Source organism: Caretta caretta, chromosome 2 (genome assembly GCF_965140235.1).
Source record: "Caretta caretta isolate rCarCar2 chromosome 2, rCarCar1.hap1, whole genome shotgun sequence".
NCBI classification, from domain to species: Eukaryota; Metazoa; Chordata; order Testudines; family Cheloniidae; genus Caretta; species Caretta caretta.
The window spans coordinates 16,218,000-16,237,631 of record NC_134207.1 but is presented as its reverse complement, the minus strand read 5'-3'; the positions used below and the strand labels follow the sequence as shown (position 1 = coordinate 16,237,631).

Below are 19,632 nucleotides of genomic sequence, written 5' to 3'. Positions count from 1 at the left end.
AATGTGAAGTGAACTCTTACGTTTATGCACAGTTGATGTAAGCTGGCCATGGGATACTTGATTCATGGAACACTACTCAGTGTCTTTGGCACCAAGTGTGGAAAAGGTCTGTTTAAGTTTGCTGTAAATACTGATGCAGCGGGTCATCTGTGGGTATGTTATATTCGTGCCTTCAGTCTCACCCTTAATCACGGGTGAAGCTGATGAGTTCCTCCTAGTTAACAACTTGGGTTGGGGTGGGGGACTGATGGGGTTATTTTTGTTTTGTTTTTGACACATTCAACCCCATTTTCTGTTTTCAAATCATCCTTGGTCAGATTTTAACCGCGCCAAACATATTTATTATTTTACATGATTAGGTTTATACAAACATATTTCAGGTTCTAGTGGTTTGCAGCCAATTTGCTATGATTATTGATTAGAGTGGTCACTATTTTTAATTCACTATTCATGCTGTGTGATTGATCAGCTAAGTCACATGTTATTTCTTCTGCTCCTTGACTGTAGGAGTGAATGCAAATATTACTAGTCTATGAGTAAAACATGATAACAATGATTGAGTCCTCGCTATATCAACTAGAGAGGCCCTTAGATAGCAATACACTTATACTAAATTATTTTTCCCTACCTAGCACAGACTTTCCTGAAGTTTCACCCAAATCAATACAAATGTGCAAAAAATAGCATCGATCAGTGCCAGATACAAGTGCACATATTTTAGAAAGTGATTAAGTTGTGACTTTGCTGTCTTGTTTTCTATGACATCTGTCACTTTCCCTGTTTTGAATAATGACACAAACTCCTTTGCAAATATAGACTGGAAGTGGAAATCTAGATCTTTAATTTTAAATGTTAGTAGGGAAGGAAGGGACTCAGTGTTATGTGCTGCCAGGCTTTTCCTCCTGTTCTGGGCTGAACCTGCAACCTTCGTATATTGAGACCAGTCATGCTGGCTAAGTAATGGAGTGCTCCAGTTGCTTTGTTTCTTTTTCTTTTTGTCCGTGTGCAGTTTCAGTTCTTGGTTTAGATCAAGCCAGGTTGCCACTGATTCTGGGACAGTAGGGTGCTCAGACATTCTGTAAGCTGTATAGTCCTACTGAAACATCCTTCATTCATTAGCTTTTACAAGTTTCTTAGTATTTATTTTATTATTTGTATTGCTTTTCTGTTAAGTTCCTAACTGTGTAACAGGTGTGGTGTGTCATGATCAAAGCCCTCCTCATACTCAGTGCAAACTCCAACATACTTTTGGTAGTTGGGTGTATATGTATAGATGCAATGTTCCTGAGATCCACCAAGCGTTACTGGGGAATCTGGGACAGCTGCCTCCTGATGCTGTCAGACAGCCACAAAGCGGTTGGTAGAGACAGAAGTTTTGAATCACAGCAGTGTACTTTAGGACTGTGTTTGGGCAGTTACTCCTTTCCTAGCAGGGTTTAAACGATTGTACTTGCTTTGGAGCAGATGGATTGAAGAGATAAGCCTTCACATCACCAAACCACCACCAAAATTAGCACTCTTGTGGCCACCTTGTTGCCTGAGCAGAGAGGTTGAGACTCTAGTCACGGTAATAGCTTGGTGAATTGCAGACGTATTATGTCATCAAGTAGCTTGACCAGTCTGTCTATTTTAATACTCCAAGGACCAACCCTGTTCCAGAGGGGCCAAGTCAGGGCAGCTTTAGGAAACATGCAATTTCATGAGTACAGAAGGGACGTGGTGCTTTTTCAACAATTCTAAATCACTGAAGACCTGGCTTGCAGCTGCTGCATCACGTTACAGCTGGTTCAACTAAACTTTCTGCACATATATTTTAGGATATTTCATTCCACTAGGTGGAACCAATAGAAAAGGGATACAATAGTAGCTCGTAGTTACGAACACCAGAGTTATGAACTGACCAGTCAACCACACACAGCATTTGGAACCGGAAATACACAGTCAGGCAGCAGCAGAGACAACCCCTGCCCCAAGCCAAATACAGTACAGTACTGTGTTTAAATGTAAACTACTAAAAAAATAAAGGGAAAGCAGCATTTTTCTTCTTCATAGTAAAGTTTCAAAGCTGTATTCAATCAATGTTTGGCTGCACTCTTTTGAAAAAACAGCCATAATGTTTTGTTCAGAGTTACAAACATTTCAGAGTTACAAACAGCCTCCATTCCTGAGGTGTTTGTAACTCTGCGGTTCTACTGTATGTGGTGACTAGTGGATATAGAGCATAAAAATATGGACCTTTTTTGAGGTTTCACTTGCCTTGCTGTCTTGAATGGTTTGAAATCCCAGGCTTATTTGCTTCGTAATTACTAAGGACAGCAAATTTGGAAGAATACAGAATAATGTCTTAACTAATAACAGGCCTGATTCTGCAAGCCCTTGACAAACGCTCCTCCCATTAGGAGTTCTGTAGGTCAAAGGACTTGTAGGATCCAACCCCAAATCAGTCCAATTAAATGAATAGTCTCTGTTGGGGGTCTCAAACTCCTTTATAGTGGGGACCACAGTTTTATTAGAGACCCCACTGTTTACCACTTCAACTTGTGATTGTCTGGACCACCTCCTCTCTGATCCCCTAGCAGCCCTCTATCAACTATAGCAAGTGTTTACATAGAAAATGAATAGTAGAAATGTTTCAGAGTAGCAACCGTGTTTTATGAGCTCAGTTGCCTGATCTATTGGTTGTTTATTGATTAGGTTATTGATTTAGTTTGCCCAAGTAGCACACTGTAAATTTGGTAGGTCTTGTCCCAAGATCAGGCCCAGTATTATCAGAGTTATTGCTTTGGCAGTCCCATTGGCACAGCAATGACAACAACACTCGCAGCAGACCTTTTGTATCTGTCAAAGTTTTATTATGACAATGATTAGTCCAATAAGTTAAACAATCCAAACACGTAAAGTGAGATAATATAACACTGTAAGAGTGACCGGCACCATTACATGTATATGCCTACTCTATCCTTTGGGAGAGTGCTAAAGGTTGAGACAGATCCTAGTCCGACTCTGGCATGTCTGTGAGGAACTCCAATGGCTGCATTGGAGACCAGATGTTCTATAGGCCTTGTTGTCCCCCATACATATGTATGTACAGCTGTTCCATCCTTTACCATATCCCTGACCTTCCTCACCCTTATAGTGTTGGGGAGTCCTTAATCTATAGGTTAGTATATTAATTAGCTTATGCTTATTAACATAGATGTCAATTGGATGACTGTGGTTACCTACAGCTGAGCATCATCTGCTTATATTTCTCTCCAAAAATACTCTAAACTGGTTGAAACTGCCTTCTTGCGGTTACCTACCAGCAGTTTGCAGCATTTGTGATTATTACAATACAATAAACAAACTCTTGTGCCATCTTGTGACTTAAGGTCATCGTTGGTTTACTTACTCATGCTAATTTATTGCTACTCAGGCTATAAGGCCTTATGCTAACTGTGTAAACTATTCTTATAGGTCTAGGTCTGCAGGTCTCTTGAGTTCCTGCTATTGGTTCCTTACCCTTTATCTACTAATTCCTACTATAAATATTACCTGGCTACAGCAGGAAATGCATGCATAGCCAGCTCTCCACAGACCAGTTTGGGAACCTCTAACTAGTCTTTACAAAATTCACAGGTAGCTCTGGCAACATACTCCTGTTAGAGCAACAAACTGCACCTTGAAGGGAGTGTCAGTAACTTCTGAATGGTTATTAATATTTATATCCCAAGGAGCGAAACAGGAGTGGGGTATGAGGACGTGATTTGAGCAGGGCACTGGCAAGCTCCATCCAGACTCCTGGATCCCAGTCTCGGCTCTGTCAATGATATGGTGAATATAATATAGGGCAAGGCATGCTAACCTTTCTATGCCTCCATTTCCCCATCTGTAAAATGGAGATAAAAAGACTTGCTTTCCGCACAGTGATATTACAAGGCTGAATTAATGTAGTTAAAGTGTTTAGAGATCTTCCCATGAAAGGGGCTACATATACAGGGAGAGATCTTTGGAGTTCCCCCACTTTACACGAGCTGAGGATTTTGCCCAGTAAGTGACAAGTATTAATGTTCTTTAGGTAAACAGCCTTCCCTTGTTAACGTGATCGAGAGGCACTGCAGATTGTTATATCTCATTGGTCTCCCATGTGACTCAGGGTTTGGTCTAGGCTTATCTTTAGAAAAAACAACATAAAAGAAGAACACCTCAAGCGACACGGAGGCAATTGAGTGAATAAACTTGTCTGAAAAGTTTCAGAGTAGCAGCCATGTTAGTCTGTATTCGCAAAAAGAAAAGGAGTACTAGTGGCACCTTAGAGACTAAATAAATTGGTTAGTTTCTAAGGTGCCACAAGTACTCCTTTTCTTGTTTGAAAAGGCCATAACAACTGAAAGCAAAATGATGACACAGCAGTAAACCTGGGACTTGGCTACTGAAGAAAGAAGGCTGGAGATTCCCTTACGCTTGGTGTAAAAGCCACCTGTTATTGCTGTGACTGGCTTGAAAGCCAAGCTAAACAGCAGTTTCAGCACAATAACCCAGACCATCAAGGTTTCAAAAACAAAACTAACTTTCAATAACCGTGCTTCCTAGAGAACTGGTAAAAAGCAATGCCTGGTAAAAAGCAATGCCATCATGTAAGACATACCACTGAATGGTTGCCATCTACTTGATTCCTTTAAATAAGATTTGTACAAAAAATGCTTGGCCATTATAAACACTGAGATTGTGGCCATGTTATGCTATCACTTATCATCTTCTCTTTCTTCCCTCCCGGAATGGGTACATATTAAATAGCTAGCTGCCGTTGGCTGGAGATGTGTTATTCTATGCAGGTGCAAAAGGCAGTTCAGATTGGAGCCTGCCAAATAGAAGTAACAAGTGACCTTAACAGAGACCTATCAGCCATAACAGAGTGCGAGGCGCCCTGTGTTTTCCTTACATGAGCACAGGCTGGTAACTTGGAAGAAATAAAATCAGAAGTCATCATAAATAACTAGTGTTGAAATATTTTCTCCTGTACATCGAAGATGGCGTATTCCCAGACTACAGGATTGGAGTGTAATCATGCAAAATTAATTACTGAAAGCTGAAAAGAGAAATTGATTTTGGCATTCTGGGGGTTCCAGAGTATAGATGACAAAGAACTCAGCCCTTCGGGACTTTGGAGTCAACGTCATCCCCTAGCCTGCCTTTTTGAATCGCTCTGTAACCCAATCTTGTGGACTTTGTATGTACTGATGTTCTCATGAAGGGATTTCTAAAAGCTCAACTGGCATCTGAAATTGTGTTTTGTTTTTTTTAAATCAAAAGATGGCAATGAATGAAAGTCAGAACCATCATGATGCCTGTTGGGTGGCGTATGTGAAAGAAGTTCTGTCTGTCGAGGTGTTCATAAAGTGTCACTACCCACAGTATTTAGCCATTATTAGTGGGTCACTGTCTGCATCACAATCACTGTGAGGATTGAATGGCATCCTTTAGATTTCTCAACTGCTACAGGGATGTGTATTTGAATAGATGCTTAAATGCATTATAGATAATTTGCTGCAGCAGCTGACTGAACGAGCTGGAGGCTGAGTTCCTCTCTGATCCCCAGAGCTGGTTCTTCCATGGTAAAGGTTGAGGTGTGTTTTGGGGCAATAGGAGGAAGATACCTGTTCTGTTGTTTAACATCAGTCTCCAGAGAGACAAAGTGGGTGAGAGAATATCTTTTATTAGACCAACTTCTGCTGGTGAGAACACAGAGCTCTTCTACACAGAGCTCTTCTTGAGGTTGGGAAAGGTAATCAGTGTAATCAGGTAATCAGGTAATCACAGCGACAGTAGAACCTCAGCGTTACGAACACCTCAGGAATGGAGGTTGTCCATAACTCTGAAATGTCCGTTAACGCTGAACAAAATGTTATGGTGGTTCTTTCAAAAGTTTACAACTGAACATTGACTTAATACAGCTTTGAAACTTTACTATGCAGAAGAAAAATGCTGCTTTCCTTTAGTTGTTTACATTTAACACTGTACTGTACTGTATTTGTGGGTTTGGGTTTTTTGGTTTTTTTTTTTTTTTTTTTTTTTTTTGGTCTCTGCTGCTGCCTGATTGTGTACTTCCAGTTCCAAATGAGGTGTGCAGTTGACTGGTCAGTTTGTAACTCTGTTATCCATAACTCTGATGTTCTACTGTAAATACAAGGTTGTGTTCAGTAAATCAGACTCCAAAGACAATCATGTGGTGAAGGTGCTGACAAAAGAGAGGCTGCCAGCTTTCTGCCTGATCTTGAGCAATCACTTCAATCTCTCTGCCTCGGCTCCCTCTCTGTAAAATGGGGGTGTTAATAATGCTCCAGTACCTTTCAAAGATGTTGTGAAGATAAATCCACTAATGTATGTGGGGTGGTGATGCAACCCATGCTAACGCAAGGTGGCTCTGGCTAGACCACAGATAGAGCTTTGAGACTGCTAATGTCTCTGAAGTGTTGTCCCGAGTGACAGATTCACAGCAGTTCAATTCTCCATACAAGACACAACTCCCCTGGTCAGGTCGTAGATTCCTAGCATTTTAGGCCAGAGGGAACTATTAGGTTATCTAATCTGACCAGCTGTGTAACACTGGCCACAGAATTTCACCCAGTCACCAGGTTGTTTACAGGACTCAAACCTGGGACCTGTGAATGTGAAAGCATGACTAGAGCCATTAACTTAAAGCCAGTAGCAGACTTTTAAACTTCACTTGGCAGGCTAGCCATTATAGGGGACAGAACTACATTGTGTTAGTGTGGGCTACGCTCTGATTCAGGGCTCAAGCAGTGATGGAACACTCCAGAACACCGTTCTGACACTTTTCGGGGGAGCCATAATGGCCTTCCAGTATGTCCGGTACTTTCACATCCTGAAAGTGTGTTCTGACACTTCTGTTTTTTAGGACTGGAGCACTGCTCTGGGACTACAGTTATACTTCCTGTGAGGAATTACAATAGAACCTCAGAGTTACGAACTGACCAATCAACCACACACATCATTTGGAATTGGAAGTATGCAGTCAGGCAACAGCAGCAGGAGGGGGAAAAAGCCAATACAGTACAGTGTTAAATGCAAACTATTAAAAAATTAAGGGAAAGTTTTAAAAAAAAATTGGACAAGGTAAAGAAATTGTTTCTGTGCTTCTTTCATTTAAATTAAGGTGTTTACAAGCAGCATTTTCCATCTGCGCAGTAAAGTTTCAAAGCTGTATTAAGTCAGTGTTCAGTTGTAAACTTTTACAAGAACAACCATCAGGTTTCAGAGTAGTAGCCGTGTTAGTCTGTATCTGCAAAAAGAAAAGGAGGACTTGTGGCACCTTAGAGACTAGCAAATTTATTTGAGCATAAGCTTTCGTGAGTTACAGCTCACTTCATCGGATGCATTCAGTGGAAAATACAGTGGGGAGATTTATATACATAGAGACCATGAAACAATGGGTGTTACCGTACACACTGTAACCAGAGTGATCACTTAAGGTGAGCTATTACCAGCAGGAGAGCAGGCGTAGGGGGGGAGAGGGGAACCTGGCCAGTCCTTGCTTACATCCAGCCCCCCAACCTGAAGCAAATACTCACCAGCAACAACACACCACACAACAGAACCACTAACCCAGGAACCTATCCTTGCAACAAAGCCCGTTGCCAACTGTGTCCACATATCTATTCAGGGGACACTATAACAGAGCCTAATCACATCAGCCACACTATCAGAGGCTCGTTCACCTGCACATTGTCAAAGTCAGATTCAGGACTCACATAATCTGTTAGACCGCTCTGTTTATTAGCAAAGCGCTTTGCCAATGCACCCAGATCTGTGAGTCCCTGCAAAAGCTCAAGCTAATTTATTTATACAGACAAGCCAAAGCCAATTTAACATAACAGAACAAAAGGAAGCAGAAACTGACAAATATACATACATATCTTATTTGCATACTAACGTTTACCAATCTCCTAGCTCAGTAGAAGCTCTAAGTTAATTAGTTTGGGGACCCATTGTCTTACACTCCTTAATGTTTCTCTTCCTGACAACTATATTTCAACAAACCCTTCAAGTAGCATTTCTTTAATGAATTATAATTTCAATATAATTCATTCTACTTTCATATCTACCAATGTGATATATGCCATCATGTGCCAGTAATGCCCTTCTGCCATGTACATTGGTCAAACTGGACAGTCTCTACGTAAAAGAATAAATGGACACAAATCAGACGTCAAGAATTATAACATTCAAAAACCAGTCGGAGAACACTTCAATCTCTCTGGTCACTCAATTACAGACCTAAAAGTGGCAATACAACAAAAAAACTTCAGAAACAGACTCCAACGAGAGACTGCAGAATTGGAATTAATTTGCAAACTGGATACAATTAACTTAGGCTTGAATAGAGACTGAGAGTGGATGGGTCATTACACAAAGTAAAAGTATTTCCCCATGTTTATCCCCACCCCCACCCCCCACTGTTCCTCAGACATTCTTGTCAAATGCTGGAAATAGCCCACCTTGATTATCACTACAAAAGGCTCCCCCCCCCCCCCCCCCGCACTCTCCTGCTGGTAATGGCTCACCTTAAGTGATCACTCTGGTTACAGTGTGTATGGTAACACCCATTGTTTCATGTTCTTTATGTATATAAATCTCCACACTGTATTTTCCACTGAATGCATCCGATGAAGTGAGCTGTAGCTCACGAAAACTTATGCTCAGATAAATTTGTTAGTCTCTAAGGTGCCACAAGTCCTCCTTTTCTTTTTGCGAATACAGACTGACACGGCTGCTACTCTGAAACCAAACATTCTGAGTGACAAACAATCTCCATTCCCGAGGTGTTCATAACTCTGAGGTTCTACTGTATCTACGTACCTTGTGGATAAATTCTCCTGAATCTGGCATAGCCTCTCCAGATCCCAGGAACTGGAGCCTGTGCTCAGACCCACCACTAATGCATATCTTCCAGCACACTAATGCAACAAGGAGTTCTTAGAGCTCTGAAGGAATTCCAGCATAATCTGTATTTTACTGATGACATCTGAGCAAACAATTACATATGCTTCAGCTTCACACCTGATGCCAGGAGCCACCCCTGTTATTTCTTATCCAAAGGATGGCCAGAAACTATGATGCCCCAGTGTGATATGTATTGTCAGAGGTGGACATTTTTAATAGCTCACTGTTTGGGACAGAGGGGCGGGAGGCGTGCACAAATTATAACATAAACATGATCTTCTCTGAACTAAAACCAGAAGAACTATGGTTTGAGGGTTTTCGTTTGTTTTCGCCTTTGCTATCTATGTTGATTGAGCCGTAGTTTCATAGCTGTACAGGATGCAACCTTTGCCAGCCAATCTACTGGCTCACTCTTGTCTAAACCAGCAATAGCTTGGCAGCGGTCACTGCAAATGCATTTACTTATAGGGTTGTGCTGTGATTATGCGCTCATTACATTGCTGTAGAGTTTCTTTTTATATCTGGATTTGATCATTAACTGTTCTAATGATTAACCACAATGCAACTCGTTTGAAAGTATTTTCTCTCCTTAGGCTAGGTGAGCACAAGGGCCTGGTTTCCTTACCCTGCCCTTCCCTTGGGCCAGTGACGTTCTGTGCCCAGGCATGCACTTTTCCACCAGCACATTTGTGTGTCGAGCTACTTGGAAAGCATTTGCAAATTGATATGTGCACAAACGGAGGCTGGGTTTAGAGGCCATTGACAGCCAGGCCCAGTGGAGGTTGTCCATTTCTGATTGATGGGAGATGTTTTTACAAAGCCACCATGTGCAGAGCAAGGAAGGGAGCAATCTGTAGCCCACAGACAGCCGTGCAGAATTTCCTTCCCAAAGGGTTGACTGGGATTTGGAACTCCTGTAGTTGCCAGTGTTGGTAATAGTGGTAATTAATATGTCTTTTCAAATGGAAAGTACAGCTGGCTGGGATATATTAGATACTTGTCACTAAAGTTCTATGGGATAGCGGCCCTTAATGCACCTTGCGGCCGTCTCTCATGGCTTAACTTTGCAGCACAAACACTTTTTCATAATCTCTTCATTGACTGTCTCCTGTTCTGATTCTGTCTCGAGTACCTCAGTGCAGTGATCTCCCACCTTGTACCAGCTGAGGAAACATTCAACTACTGTAGTAGCAGAGGGCCCCTCCATACTCTCAGGACAACCAGATGTCGCATTGCAATGTGATGTTACATGACTGCAGTGATATATTATATATTATATATTATCAATATATAATAGGGCAGTGTCAAGATTTACACCCGTCTTTTCCATACCCCATCCTCTCTCCTGCTTGAGGACAGTGATGTCACCCTCCTCTTCTTGGCTGTGGGGAGGCTTACGGTCTCTCGGTTTTACACACTTACAGGATATTGGTTCAACTCTTACCTGTAAGACAGGCGGGGTTGGGAAATGGGACCCTGGCAGCACTTTCACTGCACGATCTGTTGCCTCAGCATGCCCCATTCTGGGAAGTCTGTGTATGCCAGTAACTTGGGGAGCTCTGCAAACAATGATCCTTGTCTCTTCCGATGTGCAGGGCATTTCAGCCATGTGCCGAGTGGCAAGGGCTGAAGCTAGCCGCTTTAATGTCCCAACGGCTGTTTGTGGAGCCTTAGGGAAAAAAGAAAAAGAGAAAACAAGGCACCATCAGTGTGAGTGCCTCAAGAGCCCATCAAAGAGGAATATGCAATTGTGACAGCAACCTGATGCCAGTGTGAATCACAATTAGGCAGAGATGGCTGCAATACACCTATGGTATTTTTGACATTGACACGGATGAATAAGGGTTTAAGTCACACAGGCCCAGCTCCACAAAAGGAATCAGGCATCACAGCGCCTAACTTTTAGGTGCCTAGAAAATCACAGGAAACCCGTGTAATCCACAAAGCCTGAGTTAGGCAGGTAGGCTCCCAATGCAAGGAATGGGGAAAGACAGGCATCTCAGCCTGCGCTCCACAAAGCCATCACGTGTACTAAGCCCCACCCCTCTCATGCAGATAGGCGCCTAAGCCCAGGCTGCAGGGAGGTGCCTCCCCTGAACCAGGGGAAGACAGGCTCTTGGCCACCCAAGTTGTGTGAGGGACCCAAAACAAAACAGTGGGGGTGGTGAACAGCATTCTGTATAGCTGTTAGTCCAGTGGTAAGGTGCTCACCTAGGATTTGGGAGTCTCCCAGTTCTAGTCCTTCTTTCTCTGGGGACAAAGGGAGTTGAACAAGGATCTACCACCTCTCGGGTTAGTGCTCTAAACACTGGCCTACATAGTCATTTTCACTAGCCCAAATAATATGTAATTGTTGACTTGTTTAGCTAAAGTGGAACAGCTTCAATAGGAAAGACTGAGGAAGCCCTACACCATAATATCCTATAGTCCCCATGGCTAGGACACTCACCTGAGGTGTGGCAGAGCCCAGTTCTCCCCCTCTGGAAGAGAGGAGACTTGAACTGGGGTAGGAGGGGGGATCTCCTACCTCCTGGCTGAATACCCTACCCACTGGGCTAACGGCTCTAATGGGGGCTGGCTGCCTGCCAGGCTGGGCCTCTGCATGTTACTGCACTGGCCAAACACCCATTTTTCCAGGTGGGAGATAGGTCTGGATGCCTGGAGAGAGGAAGCAGTGCACATGCTCAGGCAGGAGATAGGCACCCAGACATGCCCAGAGGAAAAATGTGGGTGCCAAGTAGAAGCAGAAGCAGAGTTTTGTGAATCACAGTGGTATCTATCAATGGGACTTACGTGCCTAAGTACCTTCATGGACCCCACCCATAGGACTTAAAGTAAATGTTAGAGCTAGCGTAAATCAAAGCCACATAGATGTGGGACGCTGCCAAGGAATTTGATTGTCTGTGACTTGTTCTACAACTGGGACATGCGGGGGAGCTAAGAATTCATGGACTGGCATGGGTGAACCAGCTTGGTAAAACAAGAACCAAATGTTTGGGTAACAGAGAAGGAATGAACATATCTTTCCCCCTCGCTAGCTAATGCACTTCCTATGGCGGGTCCGTATTTGAGACTGAAGTCTTGAAATACTGTACAAGAGGCAATTTGTAGCCTGACTGTAAATGAGAAGTGGCAGGGATCTCAGGAGACCAGCCTGTCCTCACAGGAGCCCCAGCTCAGGAGCAGGCCCAGGAGTTTCAGATAAGCTAGGGCTCTTGGGCCTTCAGATCATGAAGAGGTGTCAGGGAGTCACAACCTCTTTGCCCTCGCCCAATTGCTAAATGGAGAGACATCCCAGCTGGGTAGGAGATGGGTCTTCATGTGAAAAAGGCTGAGTATCACTCAGATAAGACCATCCAAGCTGGGTGCTTCTCCAAACTCCTGACCCTCTACCAAAGGCTGGTAATGGAGATTATGCAACAAGAGGGAGGTGGCTGCTCTCCAAATGAGGTCCACCTCCATAGCTCTTTGCTGTGACCCCTTCATTCCTTCTCGGTCCCTTTGAACTTGACATGGGTTAATTAGTGGATAAACCTTTCAAAGCCCTTCCCGAAAGGACTGTGAGCCTTGTTTGTTCATTTGTAGGCCGTGTCCCAGGACTCCACGACCATGCCCCCTACCGTCACCGTCGTGACTGAGGGCTACACACGGACTCAGTACTGTAAGTGGCCATGCGAGTGTCCCAAGTGGCCCCCTCGGTGCCCGGCAGGGGTCAGCCTGATCACCGATGGCTGCGAGTGCTGCAAGACGTGTGCCAAACAGATTGGAGAGAATTGCACGGAGGCTGATACCTGTGACTTCCATAGGGGCTTGTACTGTGACTACAGTGGAGACAGACCTAGGTACGAAATAGGAGTATGTGCACGTAAGTGATGTATGTATATTTTTGGCTTAGATACACAGCTCTGACACCTCCTATTGCTCTGAATGTACCCAAGACTTGTCTATTAACAGAATCATAGACTTGTAGGACTGGAAGGTGCCTCCTTAGTTCATTTAGTCCAGTCCCCTGCACTCAAGGCAGGACTACATAATAACTAGACCATTCCTGACAGGTGTTTATCTAACCTGTTCTTAAAAACCTCCAATGACAGAGATTCCACAACCTCCCTAGGCAATTTGTCCAGGTGCTCAACAACCCTGACAGTTCGGAAGTTTTTCCTAATGTCCAACCTAAACTTCACTTGCTGCAATTTAAGCCCATTGCTTCTTGTCCTATCCTCAGAGGTTAACACAGTGGTCCCCAGACTTTTTACCTTGCGCCCCCCCTCCACCCTTGCCTTTGTCTGCATCCCTCCTTCCCCCAAGAGACCATTTCTCCAGTTTGTCCAGATCATTTTGAATTTTAATCCTATCCTCTAAAGCACTTGCAACCCCTCCCACCTTGGTATTGTCCACAAACTTTATAGGTGTACTCTCTATGCCATTCTCTAAATTATTGATGAAGATATTGAACAAAGCTAATGTACTCAATGCTTTTTTTGCCTCTGTCTTCACGAAAAAGGTCATCTCCCAGACTACTGCACTGGGCAGCACAGCATGGGGAGGAGGTGACCAGCCCTCTGTGGAGAAAGAAGTGGTTCGGGACTATTTAGAAAAGCTGGACGTGCACAAGTCCATGGGGCCGGATGCGTTGCATCTGAGAGTGCTAAAGGAGTTGGCGGATGTGATTGCAGAGCCATTGGCCATTATCTTTGAAAACTCATGCGATCGGGGGAGGTCCCGGACGACTGGAAAAAGGCTAATGTAGTGCCCATCTTTAAAAAAGGGAAGAAGGAGGATCCTGGGAACTACAGACCAGTCAGCCTCACCTCAGTCCCTGGAAAAATCATGGAGTAGGTCCTCAAGGAATCAATGCTGAAGCACTTAGAGGAGAGGAAAGTGATCAGAAACTGTCAGCATGGATTCACCAAGGGCAAGTCATGCTTGACTAATCTAATTGCCTTCCATGACGAGACAACTGGCTCTGTGGATGAAGGGAAAGCAGTGGACGTGTTGTTCCTTGACTTTAGCAAAGCTTTTGACACGGTCTCCCACAGTATTCTTGCCAGCAAGTTAAAGAAGTATGGGTTGGATGAATGGACTATAAGGTGGATAGAAAGCTGGCTAGATTGTCGGGCTCAACGGGTAGTGATCAATGGCTCCATGTCTAGTTGGCAGTCGGTATCAAGTGGAGTGCCCCAAGGGTTGGTCCTGGGGCCGGTTTTGTTCAATATCTTCATAAATGATCTGGAGGATGGTGTGGATTGCACCCTCAGCAAGTTTGCAAATGACACTAAACTGGGAGGAGAGGTAGGTACACTGGAGGGTAGGAATAGGATACAGAGGGACCTAGACAAATTGGAGGATTGGGCCAAAAGCAATCTTATGAGATTCAAAAAGGACGAGTGCAGAGTCCTGCACTTAGGACGGAAGAATCCCATGCACCGCTACAGACTACAGACCGAATGGCTCAGCAGCAGTTCTGCAGAAAAGGACCTAGGGGTTACAGTGGACAAGAAGCTGGATATGAGTCAACAGTGTGCCCTTGTTGCCAAGAAGGCCAATGGCATTTTGGGATGTATAAGTAAGGGCATTGCCAGCAGATCGAGGGACGTGATCATTCCCCTCTATTCGACACTGGTGAGGCCTCATCTGGAGTACTGTGTCCGGTTTTGGGCCCCACGCTACAAGAAGGATGTGGAAAAATTGGAAAGAGTCCAGCAGAGGGCAACAAAAATGAGTAGGGGACTGGAACACATGACTTACGAGGAGAGGCTGAGGGAACTGGAGATGTTTAGTCTCCGGAAGAGAAGAATGAGGGGGGATTTGATAGCTGCTTTCAACTACCTGAAAGGGGGTTCCAAAGAGGATGGCTCTAGACTGTTCTCAGTGGTAGCAGATGACAGAACAAGGAGTAATGATCTCAAGTTGCAGTGGGGGAGATTTAGGTTGGATATTAGGAAAAACTTTTTCACTAGGAGGGTGATGAAACACTGGAATGCGTTACCTAGGGAGGTGTGGAATCTCCTTCCTTAGAAGTTTTTAAGGTCAGGCTTGACAAAGCCCTGGCTGGGATGATTTAATTGGGGATCGGTCCTGCTTTGAGCAGGGGGTTGGACTAGATGACCTCCTGAGGTACCAACCCTGATATTCTATGATTCTATGAACAGAACCAGACTCAGGACCAACCCCTGCAGGACCCCACTCGATATGGCCTTCCAGCTTGATAACTACTCTCTGGGAATGGTTTTCCAACCAGTTATGCACCCACCTTATAGTAGCTCCATCGATGCTGCCTAGTTTGTTATGAGCAGGTCACGCGAGACAGTATCAAAAGACTTACTAAAGTCAAGATATACTTGACTGTAAACCTTCCATTCCCCCTGCCCCTGAAAAAGATCTGCTGGTTCTCCAGCCTGTTAGTCAGTTGAGAGGTGACTGTAGGGGTCTTGCTCTTTGAGTTGGCTGTGGCCAGGAGTAAGAAGGACACCGCAGCTGGAGGCCCAGTCCTACCCTCCGATTTACAGCTGTATGCTCCTCCATTCCCTGGAACAGTAGGTGATGCTCAGTGTCTTGAGTAGGCAGGGAAGATGTCTTGACTGGCTGGCAGATACACATGGCTGGCTTCAGACCAAAGCAATACAGGCGCATGCTTGGGACGGTGGGCCATAGGGAGACCCACCACTCATCCCTGCCATGGGGGCCCAAAGGAGAATGCAGCCTGCTGCCTTGCCAAGAGGATCAGAGAGGCAGTCATCTCTTGGCCTGATTCCTCACCCTCAGCAGCTTGAGGTCCCAGCTCAAGTCTCGCAAGGGACCCTGAAAACCCTGAGGCTGGCCAGGTAGAGGGAGGTTAGGGGTCTCCTGCTGACCAAGTCAATTAGGACACAGCAGTTTCTCATGTGACACTTTACACCCCTTTCACCTTCACACTCCTTTCAGGCTCCTTCCCTGCTCTCAAGGCACTTGCTTCCTTATTTGGGATTGTCTACCCATTCTCCATGCATTTCAGCGAATACACTTCGGGACCGATCCTGCAGAGGACTTGGGGCCCCGGGGACTGAACGCACTCAGCACGTCCCAGGAACTGGCCCTTATATGTAAAGGCCATGCAGAGCTCCTTATTCAGCAGCAGCATCTGTCCCTGCTCATTGAGAGTATTATGCATCTGGTCCTGTCCATCCAATGTATATAGTATAATCTTCTAATAATATAACACCTGAAGGAGATATACAGGTGTTGGGATGAGTTTGAGGTTTGGGGTGAAACCTATGGAAAACGCAGTGACTGCATGTGGTTTCAAGTCAAAACCTTCAAGCTTCTGAGGGTTTGGATGGGTTTTTCTGTCTGAGCTTTGGGATAACTCCAAATGAAACTCTCAGTGTGAGGGGTACAAGGCAGTGTGAGCCTGCATAAATCATGCGGGGGAAATGTTTGCAACAAATCCCCCCAGCAAATTGAAACCACGGACTTGCTTCCCGATAGTGTGTATGCAAGGATTGCAGCGTATCACTGGAATTCTCTGGCTGAGTTTTGTCTCTGTGCCCTCACTCAGAAACACCCTCTTCACAACTGCAGGTGGGCACAGGACACAGCATCTTGAATCTGCATTTGGATTTCAAACAACTCAAATTGGGGCGGGAGTTGGATTCAGGGATTTTGTTCGATCCATTCTAAAAATAAGAGGCTTTTGCAAAATGTGAATCTAAAGTTTCAAATCACCTGGCAGTTGAAGTGAGGTTTGGTTCAGGCCCCTCTTTAACCAACCTTAAAACTTTGTGATCGTTCCAATGCAAGAACATCTTCATCAATGAAGAGAATAGAAGGGGGACGGCAATGCTTTATGTAGCACACTGCTTCCCTGGGACTAATTATGAAATTGCAGCTTTAACTTGCTACTGTATTACAAGCCCCTGACTGCCAATTGATTCCAATCAGAGCCTTGTAGAGCTAGCCTTCATTACAGAATGAGAGCTCCCATAACGTGCCTAAGTCTGCTTTTCATTGCGAACTCAGAACTTTGCCCCAAAGGCTCACAAGCCCTGTTTCCAAGAGCACCCGTGTTGATTTGTTTGTGTAAGAGTTGCGTGGAGCATTCATGAGGCCAGGTAAAACTCAGTAGTTCTATTGCTCCTGGCTCTCAGGCTGGGAATTCCTTCAAGTCCTATAAAATAATCGAGCAATCAACAGTCATAAGCTTTGCAGTCATAAGCTGCAATTCCCTGGATCATTATTACAGTCCTTTTGTGTCTGTTTGCTTGTTTGTAAGGGGAACTTGAAACTCAATGAAAAGCTCCGTGGATGCATGTGTGACTCCTGGCAGATCCAACAAGGAATAAAATATGTTCTTCAGACCTCTAAGAAGGAAACTGCCACAGCTGTGCTTCATAAGGGGGAGCTACCCTATTAGTGATGATAAGGCCTAAAATTATATGGACCTGCTTTGTTCTGCAGCAGAATGGTGCTGGCACTTAAATTTTGGCCCTGTCAGTCTGGGGAGTTCCCCATTAAAGAAACTAGCTATTCTGAATACCGTTCATGATTTTCGTGGTTTTGTCTCTCTCTCGATCTCTCTCTTGCTCTCCCCGTTTTAGAAATTGTGGGCGTGGGCTGTGTCCTTAATGGAATCCGGTATAAGAACGGAGAGACCTTCCAGCCCAATTGCAAGTACAATTGCACATGCATTAATGGGGCTGTGGGCTGTCTGCCATTGTGCACCAACTCACGCCCCCCGCTCATCTGGTGCCCAAACCCAAAGCAAGTTAAGATAGCAGGCAAGTGCTGCGAGCAGTGGATCTGTGATGACTCAAAGAAGATCAGGAAGACATCTCCACGACATATCTCCTCTGCAGGTAGAGTGTGTGTGTGGGTAATGGGCATCGCCTTGATCGTCACGGGGAATTGAACCCGGGACTGCCAGAGCTAAAGCCTCTGCAGCCTCTGCAGCTTGAGCTAAAAAATTAAGTCCCCCTAGCTGGCAGCTGCAGCAGACTCCAATCCCCTGTGAATCAGGCAGCAGAGAGAGCGCTGTGTAACTCACCCTGCAGAGTGGGTTACGTGCAGGCCACTGCTGTGTTCAAACCCTGTAGCACAGCTGCTGGACAGGTTTCTGCAAAATGCCCAAGTGCTCCTGACAATTGCATTAACCACAGCAAAAGAGGGGGGAGGGGAAGGGGGGAGCTGTCACTGAAGCTAAGACTTCTAGCACTGGGAAAGTGCCATGGGCTGCTTCCTCATTTAGCTCTGCCCATGTCACATTCAGGCTTAGAGTTAGCATGCAAGAGTTTATCAACACAGGGGCGTCGGGTCTCAGACAGAATCGTACACATGCGACTAGCCCCTCCTGCCACTCGCGCTGCCATGGCTGCACGCTGATTCTTAGCACACTAGCTCGATCAGAAATTACGCCTCCCACGCCAGTGTAGACATACCCAGAAACAGGCCCATTCCGCAGCCATGCAGCCCTGAATTTTGAGACAGTCTGGGTGAGGATTGGTGCCTATCACTATAGTGGCCTACCCCCCATAATCTGAACTCCTCCCCCAGACTTCGGGCCAGCGTGGGTCTAAACTACAACACGGGGCTCCCCCCTCCGATGGACCCTGACGCATGCAGCAGGGTAGCTGTGACGCACTCCCATTGCACTGCAACATCACCATGTCTGACTAACCTCCTCTCTGGAGTGTATGGAACATCCTGCCATAAAAGGCTGGATTGTATGAGCCCTAGCTAAAGCATGGTAGCTGAGAAAACAGGCAGAGAGGTGACTGCCCAAAGCTACTTTAGGTACTGATAATCCCTGTTACCATGGCAGCTGGATGCTTCACAGTCTTTAGTAGTGTATTTATCCTTATAACACCTGGTGAGGTAGCATAGTGCTATTATCCCCATTGTACGGATGGAGAACTGAGGCACAGAGAAGCTAAGGGACTTGCTGAAGGTCACACAGGAAGTCTGTGGTGGAGCAAGGACTTGAGTCCAGGTTTCCTATGGATTAGACTAGTGTCCTAAACACTGGGAAATCTTTCCTCTTCATCAAACAACCTTGAACCCCAAAAAAGTGTAACTTAGGTTCTAGATGGGTCTCCAGATCTGGGTTCAAATCCTGCCTCTGTCCGACTCATTGTGTGGCCTTGGGCGAGTCACTTAGTTCTCCTAATACAGCCTTTGTCTGTCTTGTCTATCTAGAATATACATTCATCAGGGCAGGGACTGTCTCTTACTTTATGTTTGTATAACACCTAGCACAATGGGGCTTCTCTCTCTGTTGGGACCTGGAGGCTGTACTGAATTACAGGTAAGACCAGTCCAAGTTCTGCAAACTGCGTGGAAACCTGAGCTAAGGATTGTGAATACATTAAACCCTGACCCCACCGTCAATCTGAGTGCCTTCTGAGTTCTCTGTGGACTATTCCCTCATCCCTATCTACAAATGAAAGGCTCTGGGCTACTCCAGCCCTCCACAAGGACTGTGGACCATTCCCTGAGTCAGCTGAATCAGTACAGAAATAAACTTTCACAATAAACTCAAATCTCATCTCACTCCTACAGTGACTGGTACATGTTTCCATTGTTAATTGTTCATATTGTGGTAGAATATGGGAGCCCCAGTCTAAGACCAGGGCCCCATTGTGCTAGGTACTATACAGACAAATAAAGGAGGCAACCCCTGTCCCAAAGAGGTCACAATCTAGGAGGTCGCATGGG

At 45.0% G+C, this 19,632-nt stretch overlaps 1 protein-coding gene across 2 annotated transcripts in view; it reads left to right on the top strand.

Moving 5' to 3' along the window:
• Nucleotides 1–19,632, top strand: part of CCN4 (cellular communication network factor 4) — a 55,842-nt gene that overhangs the window by 30,592 nt on the left and 5,618 nt on the right. The window contains exons 2-3 of one of the 2 annotated variants that reach the window (XM_048841700.2): nucleotides 12,529–12,808; nucleotides 17,520–17,777. In XM_048841700.2, coding sequence (XP_048697657.1) covers nucleotides 12,529–12,808; nucleotides 17,520–17,777 — 538 coding nt within the window. Of the gene's footprint in view, nucleotides 1–12,528; nucleotides 12,809–17,519; nucleotides 17,778–19,632 lie in introns of those variants that run through there. The other variant, XM_048841701.2, reaches the window with a different exon arrangement.